The 19,954-nt window shown below is 56.8% G+C and overlaps 2 protein-coding genes across 4 annotated transcripts; one reads left to right on the plus strand and one right to left on the minus strand.

Moving 5' to 3' along the window:
* Positions 1-9,511: 9,511 nt before the first annotated feature.
* On the minus strand, positions 9,512-17,951 carry TRIM72 (tripartite motif containing 72). Of its 2 annotated transcripts, XM_059692164.1 has the most exons (7): positions 17,707-17,951; positions 17,074-17,470; positions 14,869-14,964; positions 14,553-14,783; positions 14,071-14,093; positions 12,789-12,907; positions 9,512-10,103 (listed from the first exon to the last, which is right to left on the minus strand). In XM_059692164.1, the coding sequence occupies exons 2-7, from the start codon at positions 17,461-17,463 to the stop codon at positions 9,532-9,534; spliced, it is 1,431 nt and encodes a 476-aa protein (XP_059548147.1). In that variant the 5' UTR covers positions 17,464-17,470; positions 17,707-17,951; the 3' UTR covers positions 9,512-9,531. The 2 variants fall into 2 exon arrangements, with proteins under 2 accessions (XP_059548147.1, XP_059548148.1); XM_059692165.1 differs by lacking the exon at positions 17,707-17,951 and having other exon boundaries at positions 17,074-17,488.
* PYDC1 (pyrin domain containing 1) lies at positions 15,613-16,570 on the plus strand. Of its 2 annotated transcripts, none has more exons than XM_059692167.1 (3): positions 15,613-15,955; positions 16,199-16,241; positions 16,388-16,570. In XM_059692167.1, exon 1 carries the CDS (start codon positions 15,645-15,647, stop codon positions 15,912-15,914), a length of 270 nt encoding a protein of 89 aa, XP_059548150.1. In that variant the 5' UTR covers positions 15,613-15,644; the 3' UTR covers positions 15,915-15,955; positions 16,199-16,241; positions 16,388-16,570. The 2 variants fall into 2 exon arrangements, with proteins under 2 accessions (XP_059548150.1, XP_059548149.1); XM_059692166.1 differs by having other exon boundaries at positions 15,616-15,910.
* Positions 17,952-19,954: the final 2,003 nt, after the last annotated feature.

Below are 19,954 nucleotides of genomic sequence, written 5' to 3' on the forward strand. Positions count from 1 at the left end.
AGTGCTGAGCCCATTCCTCCACGCCCCAGACCCGACATCTGCCCCTCAGTCTTCCTTGCCACCCCCCACCCCCCGCCCCACTGTGCGCTCCCACCCAGAAACCCAGACATCCTGCCTCGCCCCTCACTGTTCTCGGGAAATCCATCCTGCCTTGGGTACCTGAAGACCCGATGCGAGGCCTGGTGGTTCTGAAGCCACCTGCACGACCCCTGCTTCGGGCTGGAATGTCACTCTCAGACATCCACACAGGCAGGGCCAGAGCGCAGCTTGGTCCTCACGCAGGTGACACAGCCCAACAAGGAGCCCCAGAGAGCCCGCTTTGCTATGTCCGCTCCGGGCCAGGACGCTCGCCCCCTGCCTCTCCCCTCCTGTCTCCGCCACATCCAGGAACTGAGCGGCCTCCCCCTTTCTCTCAGGAGGCTCTGAGGCTCAGACCCAAGCCAGCCAGAGCCGGAGGGCGAGGCGCACTCTCCGGCCTCTCTCTTCTGCGTGCTCGGACTCCCCACCCTGCAGCTGCACCTCCCTGCCCCAGGGCTTCCTCAGAAACCTCAGCGATGGCCTGGCCCTGAGAACAGGCAGATGGGAGGGGAGATGACCTCCCTCAGGGCCTTGGCCGGCAGGAGTCCCAGGCTACACGCCCAAACTCTTCACCTCCCGTGGGATGAGGAGTTTCTCGGCGAGAAGCTCCCCTCTCCTTGCGCTAACCTCCTTAATAATTCACCTTCCCACGCCAAGGTGCTTCCTGCGCCGCATAGGTAAGCCTGCTGTCATGGGATCTTTCTTCGTCTTAAGGTCTGCTTCGGCGGGAACTCAGACTAAGACAGTGGCATCTCAGAGAATTCTCTAGGCCAACCCCTTCCCACGACAGATGAGGAAACTGAGACCCAGACAGAAAAATGACTGGTCTCCCTGCCGCCCCCGACACTGGCCATCACCATGGACCCTCCACCCACATGGCTGCCTCCACTTGAAAGACAACAGTCCAAGGTACCTCAAACCCTTCGAGGAGTGTTCCCCAGGCTTCATTCACTCGCGCACCATCTTCACATGCCATTTTCATGTGTATCAGACCCGCAGTACCACCTGTGGTACTGAACACGCTTTAATAGACTCTCTTTTTTACTTAAATTTCCTTTTTCCATGTTATTTTCTGTTTTAAAAATAAAATGATGGGGGTTTTTGGTTCTTTTGGGGGACATAAAATTTTACCAACAGGTCTGAGAAAGAGCCGGGGGTAAGGGTCCCTCCCCTCCCGTGCCCCTGCCCAGGGGCATCTCTCTGCTGGGAGCAGGACGCCAGGAGGCCGCTGGACACTTGCTGGTGGGCAGGTTGCTGCGGGTGGCGTCCTGGCCCTGGAGCAGACTGTGCCAGGTGGTGATCCCTTGCTCCAACCACTTTTTAAAAAAAATTTTAAGATATGTTTTTTTAATATATTTTTATTGATTTCAGAGAGGAAGGGAGAGGGAGAGAGAGAGAAACATCAGTGATGAGAGCGAATCATTGATCGGCGGCCTCCTGCACGCCCCCTACTGGTGCTCCAGCCACACATTCCCTGGCCTGTGCCCTGACCTGGAATGGAACTGTGACCACTGAGCCACGCCCGCCAGGGCCTCCAGCTGCATCTTCATGTCCATGAGCTGCCGTTACTCGGGCGTCTACCCTTCAGTGTGGGCACGAACGTCACTCGGCCGGTCAGCCAGGACCTGGCCCTGGGCCAGCTGGGCTCCAAATCCAGCCTCTGTTGCCACCGGCGAGCCTTCCAGGCGCTTTCCTGCAGAACAGGCTGGAGGCTGCTGCAGCCGGTGCCTCCGTCTTGCTCATCTGCAGTTGCTCCGTGTGGCCAGCCACCTCTGAGTATGGGTCACCTCTTGGGGGGTTTTCTTTAAATTGAAGAAATGGGCAGGGAACCATACTGCCCCTGATTCCCCATCAACCTCTCTCCATTTAACGTGCTGTGGGTCCTGGACAGAAACTCCATATGGATGAGGTGTATCCCACCTCCGTGAAAGGGTGCACATCGGGCTGCCTTCCCTGCGTTTGTCTCAGACGCTTTGTTGTGGGCGGAGCTCTAGAGGGAAGCCCCCTCTGTGTGAGGCAACAGCACCTGAAGCTCACTAAGCTGGCGCTGTTTGCCCAAACCACAGCCCAGCCCCGCGGGAACTTGCTGGTTGACTGATTTTCAATGGAGTGGAGTATACCGCCCACCAAAATAAGCAGGAGTGTGACCATTTCTTTATTAAATTATAGGAAAGGGGATGGGAGGCGGCTGGGGTGCGGGACGGAGGAGGACAGAAGGAAGAGGGAAAGGGGCAGTTGGGACCAGCTGGGGACTCAGATGGAACAGGACGAGGGGCAGTGTCTGGAGAGGTGGACAGGAGAAGTGGGGGAGGTGGCAGCTCTGATGCGGGGCCCAGAGCAGGGCGGGGTGTGGAGTGGCTGCGCAGGCTCCTGGGCTGGCTGGCTGGTGGCCAGGCTCAGCATCCCTCCGGGTCCTCCCAGCCATGACCTCCGTTGGCTCCCATGGCACTCCGGCTCTTGGTGAGGGCCATTCTGGAGCGAAATCCACCTCCACGCTGACCTGGCGGCCCCTGGCCCCTCCGGGGGCTGACTTCCTCCTGAGGTTCTTCAGGCAGGTCCGCTCCCCCTCCAGGCCTTCAGCCTGGTCTCCAGACGGGCTCTGGCCAGGCCAGTGGGCCCAGCACCCCCACCCAGTGCCGCGCAGGCCGGCTGTCCCCTCCACACTCGCGCAGGGCCCGCTCCTCCAGGCCTTCAGCCTGGTCTCCAGACGGGCTCTGGCCAGGCCAGTGGGCCCAGCACCCACACCCAGCACCCACACCCAGCGCTGTGCAGGCCGGCTGTCCCCTCCACGCTCGCGCAGGGCCTGCTTTGGCCGGCGTGGGTGGGAGGCCATCATACCTCGGTGCTCTCAGGGGCCCCAGGCACCCTGTCCCACTGCTCCTTGAGGAGGTGACTGTAGTCCCTGGTGGCCGGGCGCCTGCTTCTGGGACCGGTCGCGATCGTCACCTCCAGGTCACCGTTGGCGCCACCAGGACGCACACCTTGTCCAGTGCAGGCCAGGCGGTCGCTGAGGTTCCGCATGGTGGCTTCCCGTTGCCCACCAGCAGCCAGCCGCCCGGCCATGGTGCCTGCATAGCCGCCGTGTAACCCCCACAGGAGAATGAGGACACGGAGCAGGCAGAGGACACCCACACGCCTCGGCCTCGCGGGCCTCACGGGTGCTGGGTGCCTCCCGCCCAGAAGCTCACGGTGCCCCGCGCCACAGCTTAGGAAGTCATAGACAGAGGGCGCGGGACACTGGTCGGAGGAGCTGTGGTCGGCAGGGGTGCAATAAAACTATGTTTTTAATAAATACACCAACATGGCTCAAAATTCAAAAGCTGTAACAATGCACACGGGGAACAGTTTCCCTCCCAGCCCTGCCCAGCCTCCGGAACCGCAACTCCAGCCTCTCCAGATCCCCCAGGGAGGCCCAGTGTGCGCACGCGTTTTCTCTAATGCATGAACTTTAAAAGTCAATGTCATCTCAAAACCGCACATAAAAATCAGCATCGCTCGCTTATGAATCGAAAGTAATGGTCAAAGTAAACACAATGAATACAAAGGAAAATGAAATTCCTGGACGACTTTGCGTTTTAACGGGCGGAGCCTGAGAGGTGGGCTTTCCGCCGGGAGTCCCGCGGAGACTGTCTTCGGGCTGAGTCAGCGGCGAGGGCAGGACTGGGAAGGGAACAGCGTTCCCACGTGAGTCACGGCTGCACGCCCAGGCTCTGCCCGCACAACGGCTCACAGCTGGCAGGACATCCCTGCCTGGCCTGGCCCTGAGAGACTCGCTCCTTGGTAGAATCAGCATTGCCCCTTCCTCCCTGTGTTCCCTTCTCTGAGCATCGCCGCCCTCGCTGGTTCTAAAGAGAAAACAGCGCTCAGTCCCCCCCTAAGAGCGCAGGCCACCAGGCGTCTCTGAGTCCTCGTTCCTCCACCTGGTGGACAGTCAGAGCAACTCACTCCCCAACACGGGGACGCGGCAGAGAAGTATAAAGAAAAGCTAAGTCTCCAGGAATCCCGTGGGCGGCATGTTTTGACATTTCTTTTGTCTTTTTTTCAGGGGAGTTTTTTCTCATAATTGCAACCATGATGGATATATAGTCTGATATAAGGCTTTGTGGTTTCTCACCTATGTCATGAGTACGTCCCATCTCATTAAAAACTCTTGGACATTATATCGCACACTACTTGGTTCACAAAGTTTCTCGATGGTTTAAAGGAAAAGGCAGCATGTGTACACGGTGGCAACTGTTTCTACCCCTTCAGCCAGGCCCTGGGCAACTGACCAGGGCCTGCTGCCTGACTCGCAAGGCCCTTCCAGGAACTCCCAGCTGTGCCAACCTTGCTAACCTTCCTCCTCAGCCTCTACTCTCAGGAAAAAGCCGGAAAAACAGTAGCAACAACTCAGATGTCTATGACGACCTTCCATTTTACTAGCACAGCATTCCCTCTGAGGATCTCAGGTTCCCTGTCCCAGCCCCCGTGGCAAATGACTCCGAATTCTCTTACGATGGGGACAATATGTGATAGAAATGCTGCCCCACATTCTCTTTTGCTATATACTTTCATTGGTTTTGAGAGAGAGGGAGAGAGAAAGAGAAACATAATGTGAGAGCAGACCATCCATCAGCTGCCTCCTGCACGCCCCCTACTGGGGATCGAGCCTGCAAGCTGGCCTGACCAGGAATCTCCTGGTAACCTTTTGTTGCACAGGACGAGGCATAGATGCATAACCCATGGACACAGACAGTGTGGTGAAGGCGGGAGGGGGGGCGGTATAGGGCAGAGGGGGTCAATGGAGAAAAAGGGGGACATCTGTAATACTTTCAACAAAGATAAAAATTTTAAAAGAAAGATATTGTGATAGACCCCCAGCCAAGACAGCTGCCTACCTTGGCAAAGTGTAACTACTACCACAGGAGTGTAACTCCAGGAGCGGAGGTGGGAGAGGGGGGAGGGGAGGGCAGGAGCTGAGACAGTCAGCCTGCCAGTGTCTGCTTTCATCGTCTCTGAAGAGCCCACAGCACCGGCCATGGCAGCAGGAGTGTTTGGACGGCCATCATGACAGAGGTCCAGCTTATAGCCACACCAACCCTGTGTCCTCTCTTTTCTCTAAGTCGCCCGAACCTGAAGGAGCCAGCAGAGCAGGGTGGGGAGGGTTTGGGGGAAGGAGAGGGCTGAAAGGAGAGTGAAAGACCAGATCCCCTGCCACGTGGGGCCACTTTAAATTGGCGGTGCTGTTGAAGGTTTGAATTTTGCTGGACTGGACACTCTCATGGCTGAAAATGAGACTGTTCTTCACGCTGGGATGACCTAAAGCTGTGTGACCCTCCAGAGCATGGCTGACCCACTGATAAACAGTACTGTCCTGATGTAACCCTTCAAGCCCACCACTTCTTCCTCAAGTCCACCATTTAATGGCAATGCCATCGACATTTTAAAGGCACACATGCTAGGACACAGACTCTCCCCACACAGTATCCACCGAAGAGAGACCTTCGCACACGTGCACACAGAGGCGTGTGCAAGGACGCTCATTTCAGCAATGTTTGCAGGAACAAAAATAAGAAACAAACAGTAATTAATCAGGGCATGATTAAGTAAGCAAAGGCACAGCCGTACGGTGGAATACTGCACGAGAATTAAAAAGGAGATTCGCGTAGAACATGACATCATTTATAGAGAAAGAAAAACACGGTCGCATCTACTTTCTGTGGGACATAAGCATGTACAGGAAGTCCTGGCAAACCACTCACCAAACTGGCAACCGGGGAGACCAGAACTTGGGATTGGGGAGCATGATCAGGGGACTGTCCCCGTATCCGTGAGATATCAAGTATAGCCATGCATTCTGTATATTTTAATTTTAAAAATAATTTTAAGAACTTACATACCTAAGGGTCTGGAAGTCTAGATCCAACAGCCAGCACCACCAATGCAAAACTTTATGGATTGCCCGGCTGGTGTGGCTCAGTGGTTGAGTGTCGACCTATGAACCAAGAGGTCATCATTTCCACTCCCAGTCAGAGCACATGCCCCAGTTGCAGGCTTGATCCCCAGTGGGGGGGGGGGGGGGGGACGGGGAGGGGGGCGCGTGCAGGAGGCAGCCGGTCGATGTCTCTCTCTCTCTCTCATCACTGTTTCTATCTCTACCCCTCTCCTATCCTCTCTCTAAAATCAATAAAAACATATTTTTTAAACTTTATGGGTATTTCTTATTTAATCTTAAAAATCCATGCAAATTCTATACTCCATAATGTGTTTGTTTTGATATGATCATATTTTCGATGTTTACTTGTTGGTTAAATTAGGCGGCTTTCCTGCCGCCGCCATCACTGGGAGAGGCAGTCTGGCGTAGTTGGTTCTCCAAGAGGCACCACGACGCGGGCCCGGGTCTCAGCTTGCACCACCATTGTTCCCTGGGGACACTGGAACCCCGGGGAAGAGGCAAGCAAGCCTAGGGGGTGTTCGCTGTTTGGAGGCCTGGTGTTGTGAGGATGAGACAAATGAGAGTCTTAGGTTACCGACACATAACAAGCTCTCAATGTCTTTGCCCTTTAGCACGGCCCTGGCAGGTGCCAGTTTGCTCTTGTCCACCGGAAGTCAGGGCCCCGCCCCCCTTTGCGGCCAGTTCCCTGGGATCCCAGTCTCCACAAGGGGGAAGTACTGAGTGCTGGAGGGACCCACTTCTCGGTTCCCATCTCACCTTCCCACTTTCCCAGGGAGGTTCTGGCTGGGCCACACAGCCGCCGTCCAACAAGGAACCCTCCGATTAGGCAGTTTTCCACAAACTGGCCCTCATGACTGCCTCCGGCTCAGGGACCCCATCTCTCACTCAGCCAGCCCTGGGCAAGGTCACAGGCCATTTCCCTCCATGCACACAGCTCGAGCCAGAGGAACTTCACGGTGGCTGTGAAAAGGAAGTTTCCTCCGTAACTCCAACGACGAGGAGCAAACGAGTGAGGGCGCAGCTGAGGAGCTGTGAACCCCACGCCTGTGTCTGCTCAGCCAGCCTCGGAGCAGACAGGGACACACGCTCGGGGCCGGGCGGCTCTGGGGAGGAGCCCCCACAGCAGTCACTTCCACCCCAGCCTCCCTCCTGCCTTCACTCGGGGTCGGACTGGCATCCAAGCTGTGGGCTCCGTCTCTCCCCAGCCGTCTTCCCTCGCCAATCTCCGCACATGTGATCCCACCTTGGCATCTGCTTCTCAGGGTCCCCATTTCCTCAGAAAGGGGCTTTGGGCTCTTGGGCCACCCCCCCCCCCCAGCCTTCCCCCGACGCCCATGACAGGGGCTCAGTGCCGAGGGTGCAGTGTAAGGAGGTGCCGGGGTTAAGGGAGGGTGAGAAATGGTGTGCTCCCCCAGAGAACTGAAGGGCGGGTGGGAGGGCAGGGCCTCTGCGTGTGGGGGCAGGAGGGTGGCACAGGCCAGGCTGGAGAAGGGCAGAGCCCCTCGGGTCAGAGCCAAAGATCGGGCTTTCTCCTTAAGCAACAGGAGCTGCTGAAAGCTTTGAGCCGCTGACTCACATGACCTCATTTGTGTTTTCAGGAAGATTTGCCGGGTGGAGGCTGAGGGCTGGGAGGGCAACAAGGAGGTTACTGCCTAAACCAGGTCACCTGTTTCTTCACAGAGACTTCATGCGGAAGGAGTCAGAGTGCAATCGCTTTTATTAGTGCTGCCGGATTTTACAACCAAATAGCCCATTTACTGAATTGTTTTATTTTCCAGCGTGAAAGAGGCCCTCGGTGAATCCTCTCTCCTGCATCCCGAGCCAGGCCCCAGCAGGCTTCCCTGAGGGACAGAGCCAGGGGTGCCCACCCAGCCAGACCCCCAGGCCTTTCTTACCCACCCACAGCCTTCCTTTGGCCCCATCTCTTAGTTCCATCACCCAAGGAAGTCCCCACTTTGGCACCAGTTGCCAGGGGTCTGCAGGCCTGTCACACATCAACAGGCGAAGGTCCCAGGCCAGCGTCTCGCCTAGGGTAGGAAGGGCAGCAGCCCCCAGGCCCACCTGCGAGTCCCCAGAGGCCCCTCAGCCTCAGGGGTTTCTCCAAAGCCCAGAAAGTGGGTCTTGGAGCTAAAACCAAGAAGGTGTGAACCAGCAGGTAAGTGTGGGGCCAGCTCAGAGGGGTGGGGCCTTCTATTCTCCACCAGCAGCGGGGGCCGGGGGGCGAGGGGGGGTGCGGGCAGGGGTAGCATCAGGCTCTTCTCTCGGGTGGCAACTGGGGGGTTCCTCCAAGGCCCCGACATTCAGTGAGCACATTCCAGAGGGAACGGCAAACAAGGTGGGGCGGGTTTGTTCAGCCGGCACGGGCTCTGGCGGTTTTTAAACGGCTGTTGAATGGAGGAATGTGTTTGGGACGTTCTAGACCTGGTGGCTGATAGGATCTGAGCGTTGGCTCTGAGGTGGGCGCTGACTGAACAGACGGGTGCCCGAATGCTTCTCCAGGGGTCAGCGCCGCCTGGGAACCTGTTAGAAAGGCACGTTTGGGACCCGCCTGAAAGCAGACAGCAGTCGAATGTGGGGAACCAGCTGGTATTGTGAGAAATATGCATCCTGCTGTTAGCCATGATGCTTTGTCTGATTAGAGGAGGCACTGCCACCCTGGCTGGAGCTGCCCTGGAGGTGCAGCCTTCCTCCCCATTTGGAGCTGCCTGTCATCATGGGAAGATGAACAAAGGTTTGTTACAGAAACCAGAGTGGCAGCCCTTGGAAGGTCCCGGCCCCTTTGCTACCCGCAGGCCATTGCCGACCTCCAGCCTGCTCGCCAGTTCACTGCCCACAGGCACTCCCTTTGGCTGTTTCCGCTGGACCCCAGCCCCTGTATGCCACTCAGCCCTGGGAAGACCCTAGTCCTTCTGCGGATCTGTCCACTGCCCTTCTGCCTGCTTTCCCTTGTGCTTTTGCTGTATAAGCAGCCGGCGAATGGGGGGTGCAGAGCAGATTTCTGTGGCTGACCTGCTGCTCTCCCAGCTGCCGGCAGGACTGGAGCAAACGCTCACGTAGGATTCAACCCTGTCTCTGCTTCACAGTGACAGGCAGCACGGACCCACTGTTTGTCCGTTGCACGCCCACACCTACTGCGCCACACTCAGCCGCCTGTGCTCCCACACGCCACTGCTGCGGCTCTGAAAGGGTGGGTTTGACCTGCGCCAGATGGAGACACTGAGCGGCTGGGGAGCCTGCCTGCTCCCCGTCCGGAGGAGGGAGGGGAAGCTGCAGCCCCCCACCCCCACCCCAGCGCCCAGCTCCTCCCCTCCCCAGGTCCTGGCCCTCTCCCTCCTCCCCTCCGCTCTTCCTGGAACACGTGCGTCTCCTGGTTCCCAAACTGGGGTTTCCTCGCGGACCTGACGTTAGACCCCCTGCCCCCCACCCCTCAGTGCAGCCCCCCCATCCATGCCAATCCCCAACCTCGCCAAACTCCCGGCGTCCCCACCCCGCCCCCCGCCCCCCACCCGGCAGGCAGCTCAGGCCTCCTGGCCCTCGGGCGCCACGAGCAGCAGCGGCTGCGCATTCTTGCCCTTGTCGTGCCAGCACACGTCGAAGAAGGGGTACACGGGCCCCGGCAGGCGCTCGTGGAAGGCGAAGAGCAGCTCCAGCGCGTCCGCGTCGCTGGCGTCGTAGAAGGAGAGGACGCCGTCGCCGAAGCTGAGATAGACCCCGACGCGCGCCGGCCGCCGCTCCACGTTGCGCAGGGCGCGCGGCTCCTTGGCCTCCACGTGCGCCTCCAGGATCTTGCCCTCCCGCTGGCCGAGCAGCCAGAAGCCCTGCGAGGGCACGGTGTGCAGCCGGCCGCGGCGGCCGGCCTGGGCCGCCATCACGCCCAGCGCCCAGCGCGGCTTGTCGCCCACCGCCACCTCCCAGTAGTGCTCGCCCTCGGCCAGCAGCTGCCGCGCCACCACCGCCACCGCCTTGTCGAACTGGCGCGGGTCCTCGCCGGCCGGCGGCGCCTTCTGCTCCGAGCACTCGGCGCGGCGGCCGCAGGGGGACAGCACCAGGCTCGGGTGGGCTGTGCTCGGGTCGAAGGTCAGCTCCTTCACTGCGGAGAGACCGCCAGGCCTGTTAGCCTCCGAGCCCTTCCCCGCAACCCGCCTATGGGCCGGCCTGGCCTCCTCTAACCCTCCCCGGCCCTCCGGGTGGGGGTGGAGTGAACCCCCTCTGCGGACTGGCTTCGGCCAAAGACTGCCTCCCTGAGCTGCAGTTTGCTCAGCTGTAAGCTGAGGCCCTGGCTGCCTCCTTCCAGGCTGGGGTGGGTTAGGCCGGTTCAGGGCAGACAGCACCATCTAGGACCAGGTCACAGGGAGGAGACAGGAAGCCTGGCCCGCAGGGGCCCCGTCTCGCCGCTGTGTGACCTCAGTCAGTCTCTGGGCCTCAGTCTTCTCTTGGATAAAACAGAGTCCCCCATTCCCACCCCCACCGCATGTGCATGCCCTGGAGCTCTGGGGGCTCAGCCATTGAGCCGTTCCAGCCACAGGCCACCAGAGTCAGTGTCCGGCCCAGGCCAGTGCCAGGGTTCCAGCTCTGCAGACCCTCAGGCCCCATTAGCAGGGATTATCCTCTCCACTGTCCACAGGGACAGAGCCTGGACAAGGAGCACACAGGGTTCAAACCCCGCGTCCCCTGCTGCCAGCAGCAGCACCTTCCTGTAAGCAGCATCCGCTCCCCTCCCGGGTCAGGCCCCCACCTATAAGTCCCATGCCCTCAGGGGTCCTTCTCTTAGCAAGTGCAAGGGTACAGGGATACCCAAGAGCAGCGGTTCTCAACCTATGGGTCGAACGACCCTTTCACAGGGGTCGCCTAAGACCATCGGAAAACACATATATAATTACATCTTGTTTTTGTGATGAATTACCGTGCTTTAATTATGTTCCATTTGTAACAATGAAGTTGGGGGTCACCACCACGTGAGGAGCTGTATTAAAGGGCCGCGGCATTAGGAAGGTTGAGAACCGCTGGCCTAGAGCAAGCATGTCAAACTCGCAGCCTGCAGGCCACATGTGGCCCACAACAAATATTTTTGCAGCCCAGCCCACATAACAGTATGTAAGAAACGTTTTAATAAAACTTTCATAACTTAATTTTTACACAATCCTGTTATACATAATCTATCTATATATAAGGCTAATATGCTAAAGTGTCCAACCTTCCCGGTAATGATGTCACATGGCAATGCCTGGCTTCCTCTCCCTAGCAACTAGCCTCCTTGCAGTTTCTTCAGCCCAGGAATACAACTTGCTTTATAGCCAGGTGCAGACACTTGACACTTTATCCAAATGTTTGTGAAGCGTTTTCACGTGCCTCATCTCATTTGATCCTCACAGAAGTCCTGGAACAGGTAGCCAGGAGACTCAGTGGAATCCTATTTTCTTTTCATTAGCCAGAAAATGGAGATTTAGAAAGCTTAGAAACTTGACCCGACTGGAAAGTAAGAAATGGTGGAACTTGAAAATGAATTCAGGCTTTCTCACTGTGCAGAATATAGTCAAACACTGCTGCAGTTACATATTTTACCCTTTGTTCTCCCTGCATGATCTACAGTAATAATCTGCTTCATGTTGATATTTACTGCTGTGTTGCTGACAATTACCTGAAAGAGAAGTTGGGGTGCTTCACTGGCCTGGAAAAAGTTTAGCTACATCAGAAAGCAGGTCTAATTAAGCACGTTTATTCTATATCCATAAAAGGCTAAGTTGACTTGCAGATGCAAAATACATATAAAGCTCTCGCTGGCGCCAATCGCATGTGTGTGTTTCCATCTGTCTTTGTCGATAGTGAATTTGGTTGGCACTTCTATTACAGAGAAAGGGTGAGCAGTGATATTAAAATATTTCTTCTAATTAATTTCCTTTTGATGTTCATGAATTTGTGCACCGGGCTACTAATTATTAATAATGAACTACAATGTTCACTAATGACTGATGACTATAATCGTGTTGCATTCATTTTCCTTACGCGCCTTACACACAGGCACACCATTTCTCTCCACTAATACTAGCAGCAGATATTTTAGCAGCCGATTGCCACATCATTAGTCTTGGACTGACTTGTTTGGTGTGTGAAACAGGATATATTTCGCTTTCAAAGAACAAGAAAAATAGGTTTATAAGCGTGACCCTTATTAATTTGTGCAGGTATTCAGTGTCTGGTAAGTTAATGTTCAAGCAAAAATATTAATTTTTATTAAAATGTTCTATTTTATGTTCACGGCTACTCATTTAGTTCAGCCCTTTGTATTCAGCATGTCTTTATTGAAATAAACCTACATTTCCATGAAAATTGAAGCTTTTGTTTCTTTGCGGCCCACATAAACTTAAACCTTGTTTATTTGGCCCATGTTAGCCTTTGAGTTTGACATGCTTGCCCTAGAGTCTAGACCAGGGGTGGGCAAACTTTTTGACTCAAGGGCCACAATGGGTTCTTAAACTGGACCGGAGGGGCAGAACAAAAGCATGGATGGAGTGTTTGTGTGAACTAATATAAATTCAAAGTAAACATCATTACATAAAAGGGTACGGTCTTTTTTTTCAATAGTTTTATTCATTTCAAATGGGCCGGATCTGGCCCGCGGGCCGTAGTTTGCCCACGGCTGGTCTAGACTCTAGAGGCAAGGGGCAAGGGGCACCTTCTTCTGTGACCTTCTTTGCTGAGACCGGGAGTTCTCTCTGTGTGTAGCTGCGGCCTCCCATCACCCGCATGGTTACAAACATAACAGGCCTCCCCGTACCTGGCATCAGAGCACGGAACATCTTCCTCCACACCTGGAATTTGAAGTCATCTGAGATGACAGGCAGCTGGATGTCCAGACGGGCAGGCGGCGGGGACTCTGCCAGGATCTTCTGCAGCCTGGGGGGGATGGGGAGTGTCTGTGAGGGGACTTCCGGAGGAGGCATGGGGTGGGGGAGGGCAAGAAGCATTGCCCAGAAGAGCGGACAAGGCTGTGGAGTTCCGAGACCTCTCCCCATCATTCCTCTGCTGAATTTTCAGTTTGGAAAGATGGAAAGTTCTGGCCCCAGCCGGGTGGCTCAGTTAGAGCGTTGTCCCATACACCAAAAGATTTCGGGTTCGATCCCCAGTCAGGGCCAGTACAGGAGGCAACCAAATGATGTTTCTTTCTCACATGGATGTGTTTCTCTCTCCCTCCCCCTTTTCTCTCTCTACAATCAATAAACATATCCTTGAGTGATCATTTTTTTAAGATGAAATGTTCTGGAGATGGATGGTGATGATGGTTGCATAACAACATGAATGTACTTAATGACACTGAATCGAAAATGTGCACTAAAAAAATGGTTTGCCACACCTCAGTGGTTGAGCATCAACTCATGCATGCACTGGTTTGATTCCGGGTCAGGGCACATGCCCAGGTTGTGGGCTCGATGGCCAGTAGGGGGCGTGCAGGAGGCAGCCGATCCATGTCTCTCTCATCCATAATTCTATATCTCTCATCCTCTCTCTTCCTCTCTCTCTAAAATCAATAAAAACATGTTTTAAAAATGGTTTAAATGGTCAATTTTACTTTGTGTACATTTTACCACAAATTTTTTAAGTCTTTTGTTGAGGTGAGGTCCAAGCCCCTCAGCTCTTCAGTTTGCCCAGTTGCCACACCAGCACACCTTCTCTCCCTCTTGCCTTCTCTCAATGCTCTTCCCTCAGCTCTTGACCTGGCTAACTCCAGCTCGCTTCTCCAGCGTCCAACTCTCAACATCCAGTCCAACTCTAACGTCCAAGTCCGCTGCAAAGCCTGCCCCGGCCACCCACTGCTCTCCGGGCAGCACTGACCACGGTGATGTCTATGTCTCCGCCTCCCCCTCCCCGCACCCCCACTCTGTCTGGGAGGTTCCTAAGAAGGACCCGGTCACGTTCATTTCTATGTTCAAAACAAAGTGCAGGGAAATCGAAGAGGACCGAATGGAATCGGCAGGCACACGGGGAGTAGCGGGTGAGCCAGCCAGTGTCCCTGAAGACCAGGGCAGGTTGGGAAAGGGGCGGGGCCAGGATGATCGCACCTGCTGGTCACCAGGCAGTATTTCTGGAGAGAGAAAAAGAAAACGGAGGTGAGGCAGGCAGGAAAGACTCTGGACACGACTGAGGATGGGGTGGGTGGACCAAGAATGCTCAGTATGGGGTCAGGAAAAATCAGAAAAGCCAAAAGAAACCCAGAATTCAAGGCCACCCCTAGCCCTTTATCCGGGTAAACTAGAAAAGGGACCCCTTCCTCAAGAAACAGCACTCTGTGGCAGAAGACTGTCCTGAGACATAAGCAAACCCACAGCGTCCGTTATGTGAAGGGCCCCCCTTAGACATAGCGGCCTTGTGCAGCGCCCAGCCTCAGCAACATCCAGCAGTCCTGGGCCACCCCTCCTCCCCGTGTGACCCTGGCTGGTCCCTGCCCCTCTCTGGACCTCGGGGCCCCTGCCTGACCCTGGGATGAGCTCTCCGGGCCTGGACCTGGGCCGAGAGGCAGCGAAGGAAGGTCACCCGAGCTCACCATGAGGAACTCAGTCTGCGGCTTGTCTGCCACCTCCTCCAGCACCTTCTCCATCTGCCGCAGCTGCTCCAGGTAAGAGTTCAGGCTCCCCAGCTCCTTCCGCAAGGCGACCCCCGCCTCGCTCCGCACCCGCTCCGCCTCCCGGTCCAAGGAGCCCTCCAGTGCGGACAGGAACAGCCGCATCTTGCCCAGCTGCTCGCCCACCGCCTCCTGGAACTGACGCACTGTCTCCTGTGGGGCAGGCAAGCCAAAGCCCTTGGCTGGGGAGGCCTAGCCCCGCCCCCCGCCCCCAGGCTCTGCCACGCTGAGCCCTCACCTCCACCTCCAAGAGCTGGTGCTCCAGCACAGCCACACTCTTCTCCTTGCGCGCACATGCCTCCTGCAGCTGCAGCTTCTGCTGGGGGAGCTGGGTCTGGGGGTGAGACAGAAAGAGGCGATGCTGCTGCTCCCCCACCTGAACCCGCCCTCTGTGTCTCGGCCTCAAGGCCAGCTCCTCCTCCAGCCAAGCTGGCTCTTACCTTTCCCCAAACCCACGTGCAGGTCGCCAGGCCCTTGCCAGTTCTGGTCCTGATGCCTGGAGCGCCTGCCCCTCGACTTGCCTCTTCAGGGGAGGTCCTCCCCAGCCCCTTGGCAGTCAGCCCCCACCCCCACCCCCCTTAGGGCTTTGTGAGAAAGACACACACAGTGTGACTGGCTCTCCTCCGCCAGCGGGAATGAAGCTGGCTGCAGGCTCCGGAGGGTGAGTGTAGGGTGTTTGCAGTAGAAACGCAACCTCCTCCGATTCCCGGACAACCTGGAGTTCCTAACACCTCCTGCCAAAGCCGCCCTGCGCTGGGGCTGCAGGACCATGGGATCAGACAGGTCCGGTCCCGCCTCCACGGCTTCCACCTTCTGGGTCCCCTTCTGTGGGAACAGCCTGGCACCTCACCTGACACCTGACGGCGCTACAGTGGCGGCCTCCTCCCACCCCCAGGGGGCCGGGGAGCCCCTCGGCGCCGGCGCCAACAGTCTCCTCCCCCGACGTCCTGGGAGCCACAGCCCCGCCTGCTGCAGGCCTGGGCCGGACGCGCCGTCGGAGGGAGCGGCTGAGCCATGGGGAAGAAGCGCGACGCCATCCTGGACGCGCTGGAGAACCTGACGGCGGACGAGCTCAAGAAGTTCAAGCTGAAGCTGGGGGCGGCGCCGCTGCGCGAAGGCTTCCGCCACATCCCGCGGGGCGCGCTCGGGCCGCTGGACGCCGTGGACCTCACCGACAAGCTGGTCGCCTTCTACTGCGAGGACTACGGCGCCGAGGTCACCGAGGCGGTGCTGCGCGACATGGGCATGCAGGAGGAGGCGGAGCGGCTGGGGGGCGCCGCGTGAGTTCCCGTGCCCGCCGGCCCCTCGGCTACTCCTGAGTCTCGGTACCGGGCCAAGGCGGGACCCGCTCCTCTTCCTCGCCAGAAACCCAGGGGTCCGGTCCCGCCCAGCCTTCCTGCTCCCTCCCCCCCACCCCCAAGCCCCCCACCTCCCGCCAGCCTCTCCCTGCCTTTTCGGGCTGAGCGGATGCGGACCCTGGCATACTGCACCCGCCCCGCCTGCCCCTGGAGGCGCCCCGGACTCCTGGGCCCCTGTCCCATTTCACGGACTCTGTTATCTCTTCGCAGATGAAAACGGACGAGGTCGGGAGCGGTACGGTTTTCAGCAGAGGTGAGCCTGGGCTGGGGGCTCCTGGCTTGGGGGGCTCCTGCACGGGCTGGGGAGACCGCCGCCGGCACTGGCTGGACGGGAGGCCGGGCCGGGAGGGAAGGGGGGCTGGTCCTGCGGGAGCCTGAGGGCTGCGTCTACCCCGCTAGGTGTCCGGGCCGGAGAAGGGCAGTGCTGATGAGCGGGGGCTGGGACCACGCAGAAGCCCTCCGACCCGAGTCCTGAGGCCGCGGCCACTCCTCCACCGCGGGACCAACGGCCGCTGCGCGCCTCCAGCCCCCGCCCCCACCCCCTTGCTCTGCCCCTGCACCAATAAAACCTTCGTGACAAACCTTCCTGACCTGTGTTGACACCTACCCTCTCGTGACTGGCCTTGCGTATGGCATGGGCGCGCCCGTGCGCTCCTGCGTCTCCATTTGCAAATGTGTCGGCCCTTTCCGGCCCCGTGGGGATAGCAAACCTCGGTCGCGCACAACCGTGTGTGGGCACTGCACGCGATCAGGACTAACAGCTCCAACCGGTAAAACAGCCCTGACTTCATCCCGGTGCCCACTGGGCCTGCGCACCGAGCTGCGCGCCCAGGCGCCAGAACATCTAGGTTTGCGCCGAGCGATGCCACCAGGGCCCGCCCTGAGCGCCTCTTCAAAGCTTCCCTCTCGCCACCCGCCTTCAGCTCGGGAGCCCCACACGCCCCAGCCGCCTCCCCCTCCCGCGTCCCCCACAACACCTGGCGCCTGGGGCCCTGAAGCTCAGAGACCAACTCCATGCAGCAACCCCCCCCCCATGGGCCCTGCCCCATCCAACCATCCCTTGACCGACCCGCCGGGCCCCGCACCTTGAGGCGCGCGTGGGCTTCAGCTGCGGGCAGCAGGCGGTGGCCGCGGTGGGAACCCAGCGAGGCGCACACGCCGCACACGAGCGCGCGGTCCTGCTCGCAGTAGATGCTGAGCGGGTCTAGGTGCTCCTCGCAGTGGCCCTGCGGCACCTGTGCCAGCCCCTCCACCAGGCGCGCCAGCTGCAGGTTGGTGCTGAGCGCCTGCGGCCGCGTGGGTGCCTGACAGGACGGGCAAGGCGCCGTGCCGTCCGCCCCCGGCTCCCCGGCCACTCGGCTCAGGCAGGCGCGGCAGAAGCTGTGGCCGCACTCTGCTGTCACCGGCGCATCGAACAGCTGCAAACACAGCGGGCAGGACAGCTCCTGGCGCAGGAGACCGGGCGCAGCCGACATGGCGGGTCTGGGTACAGGAGAGGTCAGTCAGGGAGACTCAGCCCAGAAAGATCCCCCATCGGGGACGTTGTCTCAATCCCAGTTCCTAAACACAAGCCCGGGTTGCAGTCTTACCCACTGTCCTTCCCTGACTTAGGCCCAGATTCTCCAAAGCCGCCTGCCGACCCTCCCGCCCTCACCTCCCCAGGACCCCCAGCACTCCCCTCCCCATTATCTCCAGGCCCACAGGATCCACGGACTCACAGGTCTGGTTGGAGATCACGGGCAAAAAGAGACTCCCAGGAGGCTCAGCCACCGTGAGGCCTAACTAAGCGCAGGGGGTCAGGGTGGTGTCTGAAGACAGGTGAGAGGCAAGCGACCAGCTCAGAGCAGGGACCGGCGCTGGCACTCACGGGGCAGCTAGCAGTGGACACCACAGCTGACCGGCAGCAGTGACTGGCAGAGGCACCCTCCCTCGTGAGCTCTGGCCCCAGGACTATATTTAGCTGCCCTGACTCTCCCTCCTATCATTTCTGGAAACCATTCTAAAAGTGAAGACTGAGTGGTCAGGGAACAAGCAACACATGTCAAGGCCACCTGTCCTGGCCCATCCCACTGTCCCCTCCGCTGCCCAATCTGAAGCCAGCGCTCAGAGCCAGCAGAACACGGGGCCTCTCCATAGGAGAGAAGAGAGGTCTGCCCTTTCTCCCCCACCTCCACCCCCACGCCACAATCTGCAGCTTCCCCCTCCCCAAGGGTGGCCCCTGCCCAGCTAGTCACCCACTCACTATTTCCCAAGCTGATGGCTCGCTCTCACACCGACAGTATTATCTCCCCCTGCAGGACAGGGCCTCGCCCCACCCTGGAAGGTTTTCTTCCTCCAGAGCTGAGGAAAGAGTCTTTTTTCTGTCTCGCCAGAGCTCAGCTCAAGCCCGGGGACAAAGCTGGCCTCCCTAAATGCTTGAAAATAAATATTCGACTGGCAGTTGAATAAATGAATGAACTGAATCCAGAGCCTGCGGCCCAGAAGCAGAGTCCGCCTGGGAGCCCCGGGCCCCTCTGAATGCTGATCCTTGAAATCTCCGCTTAAATTTCATTGAGAATAAAAACCAAAGTCCCTGTGGCCTACAAGGCTCTACCCAATTAGACCCATTTGTCTCTCACCCCCTTGCTCACTCCAGCCAGGCCTTCGTACTTGCCATCCCCTCTTTCTAGAAAACTCTTTCAAAGGAAGATCTTTTTTTTTCCTTTTTTTTTTTTTAAGAACAAAACAGGTAGCCGAAACCGGTTTGGCTCAGTGGATAGAGCATCGGCCTGCGGACTGAGGGGTCCCGGGTTCGATTCCGGTCAAGGGCATGTACCTGGGTTGTGGGCACTTCCCCAGTGGGGGATGTGCAGGAGGCAGCTGATCGATGTTTCTCTCTCATCGATGTTTCTGACTCTCTCTCTCTCTTCCTCTCTGTAAAAAATCAATAAAATATATTTTAAAAAAAAAAAGAACAAAACAGGTATATTTCTATTGGACTACCTGATACAGAGGATAGTGTGGTATGGATGGATAGTATGAATGACAAATAATACAAATATATTTCATTTGAAATAAACAAATATGCTTACACAGCTCAATAGGTCACTTGGAAACAAACTCTTGCTTGACTGTATTACTGAGCAAAAACAAAGCTGAAACACAAACACCCTTCTTTTTTTTTTTTTAATATATTTTATTGATTTTTTTACAGAGAGGAAGGGAGAGGGAGAGAGAGTTAGAAACATTGATGAGAGAGAAACATTGATCAGCTGCCTCCTGCACACTCCCATTGGGGATGTGCCCGCAACCAAGGTACATGCCCCTGACCGGAATCGAACCTGGGACCCTTCAGTCCACAGGCCAACGCTCTATCCACTGAGCCAAACTGGTTAGGGCAACACCCTTCTTTTTTGACACGTATATGCAGATAGGTAGGAAGACACTACTTGGTTTTTAAAAAACTGACCTTCCCTTAAGGCCTGGTCATAGAAGTGTAAACAATGTAAATGAATCCACCATTTCAGTTGTCATATCATATCTATGTCATCTGTGTATTCTGAGATCACACATATACCTGCCAATAAACCTGGAAGGGTTGCTATACCACAGTTACGTTTAAGTTCTTGGCAGGCAGGACTGAGGAAAAGTCATGTAGAACAAGTTTTACATCCTATTTAGAACAATCACTAATATTCCCTTAAATAACAGGCTACAATACAAAGATACTGCTGGGAAGTTATCCTTTTCACTTGGTTCATTTTTAGGCTTTGTTTGTGATTTACAGAGCTGTTTGATGTGTTTGCCTATAGTACAATCCTGCCACATGTATTAAAGCACAGATACCTATTATTTCTTCATCTTTCAACTCTGATACTCTATTACATCCCTCATATGTCAGCAGTTCTGGGATACTAAAAAAATAATGGATAAAACTCTGCTAAAAATGCAGATGTCTACAACTACAATGGTACTAGACGGGAAGGA

The sequence above is a fragment of the Myotis daubentonii genome, chromosome 4 (genome assembly GCF_963259705.1).
Source record: "Myotis daubentonii chromosome 4, mMyoDau2.1, whole genome shotgun sequence".
Classification (NCBI taxonomy): domain Eukaryota; kingdom Metazoa; phylum Chordata; class Mammalia; order Chiroptera; family Vespertilionidae; genus Myotis; species Myotis daubentonii.

What these genes read in the sequence shown, in the direction of transcription:
- TRIM72 (XM_059692164.1), bottom strand. Translation starts at nt 17,463, where the DNA reads ATGTCGGCTGCGCCCGGTCTCCTGCGCCAGGAGCTGTCCTGCCCGCTG. An exon ending in AAGCCCACGCGCGCCTCAAG is followed by an intron (nt 14,965 to 17,073) that starts GTGCGGGGCCCG and finishes TCTCACCCCCAG; the next exon opens with ACCCAGCTCCCCCAGCAGAA. An exon ending in TACTGCCTGGTGACCAGCAG is followed by an intron (nt 12,908 to 14,070) that starts GTGCGATCATCC and finishes CATCCCCCCCAG; the next exon opens with GCTGCAGAAGATCCTGGCAG.
- PYDC1 (XM_059692167.1), top strand. Translation starts at nt 15,645, where the DNA reads ATGGGGAAGAAGCGCGACGCCATCCTGGACGCGCTGGAGAACCTGACG.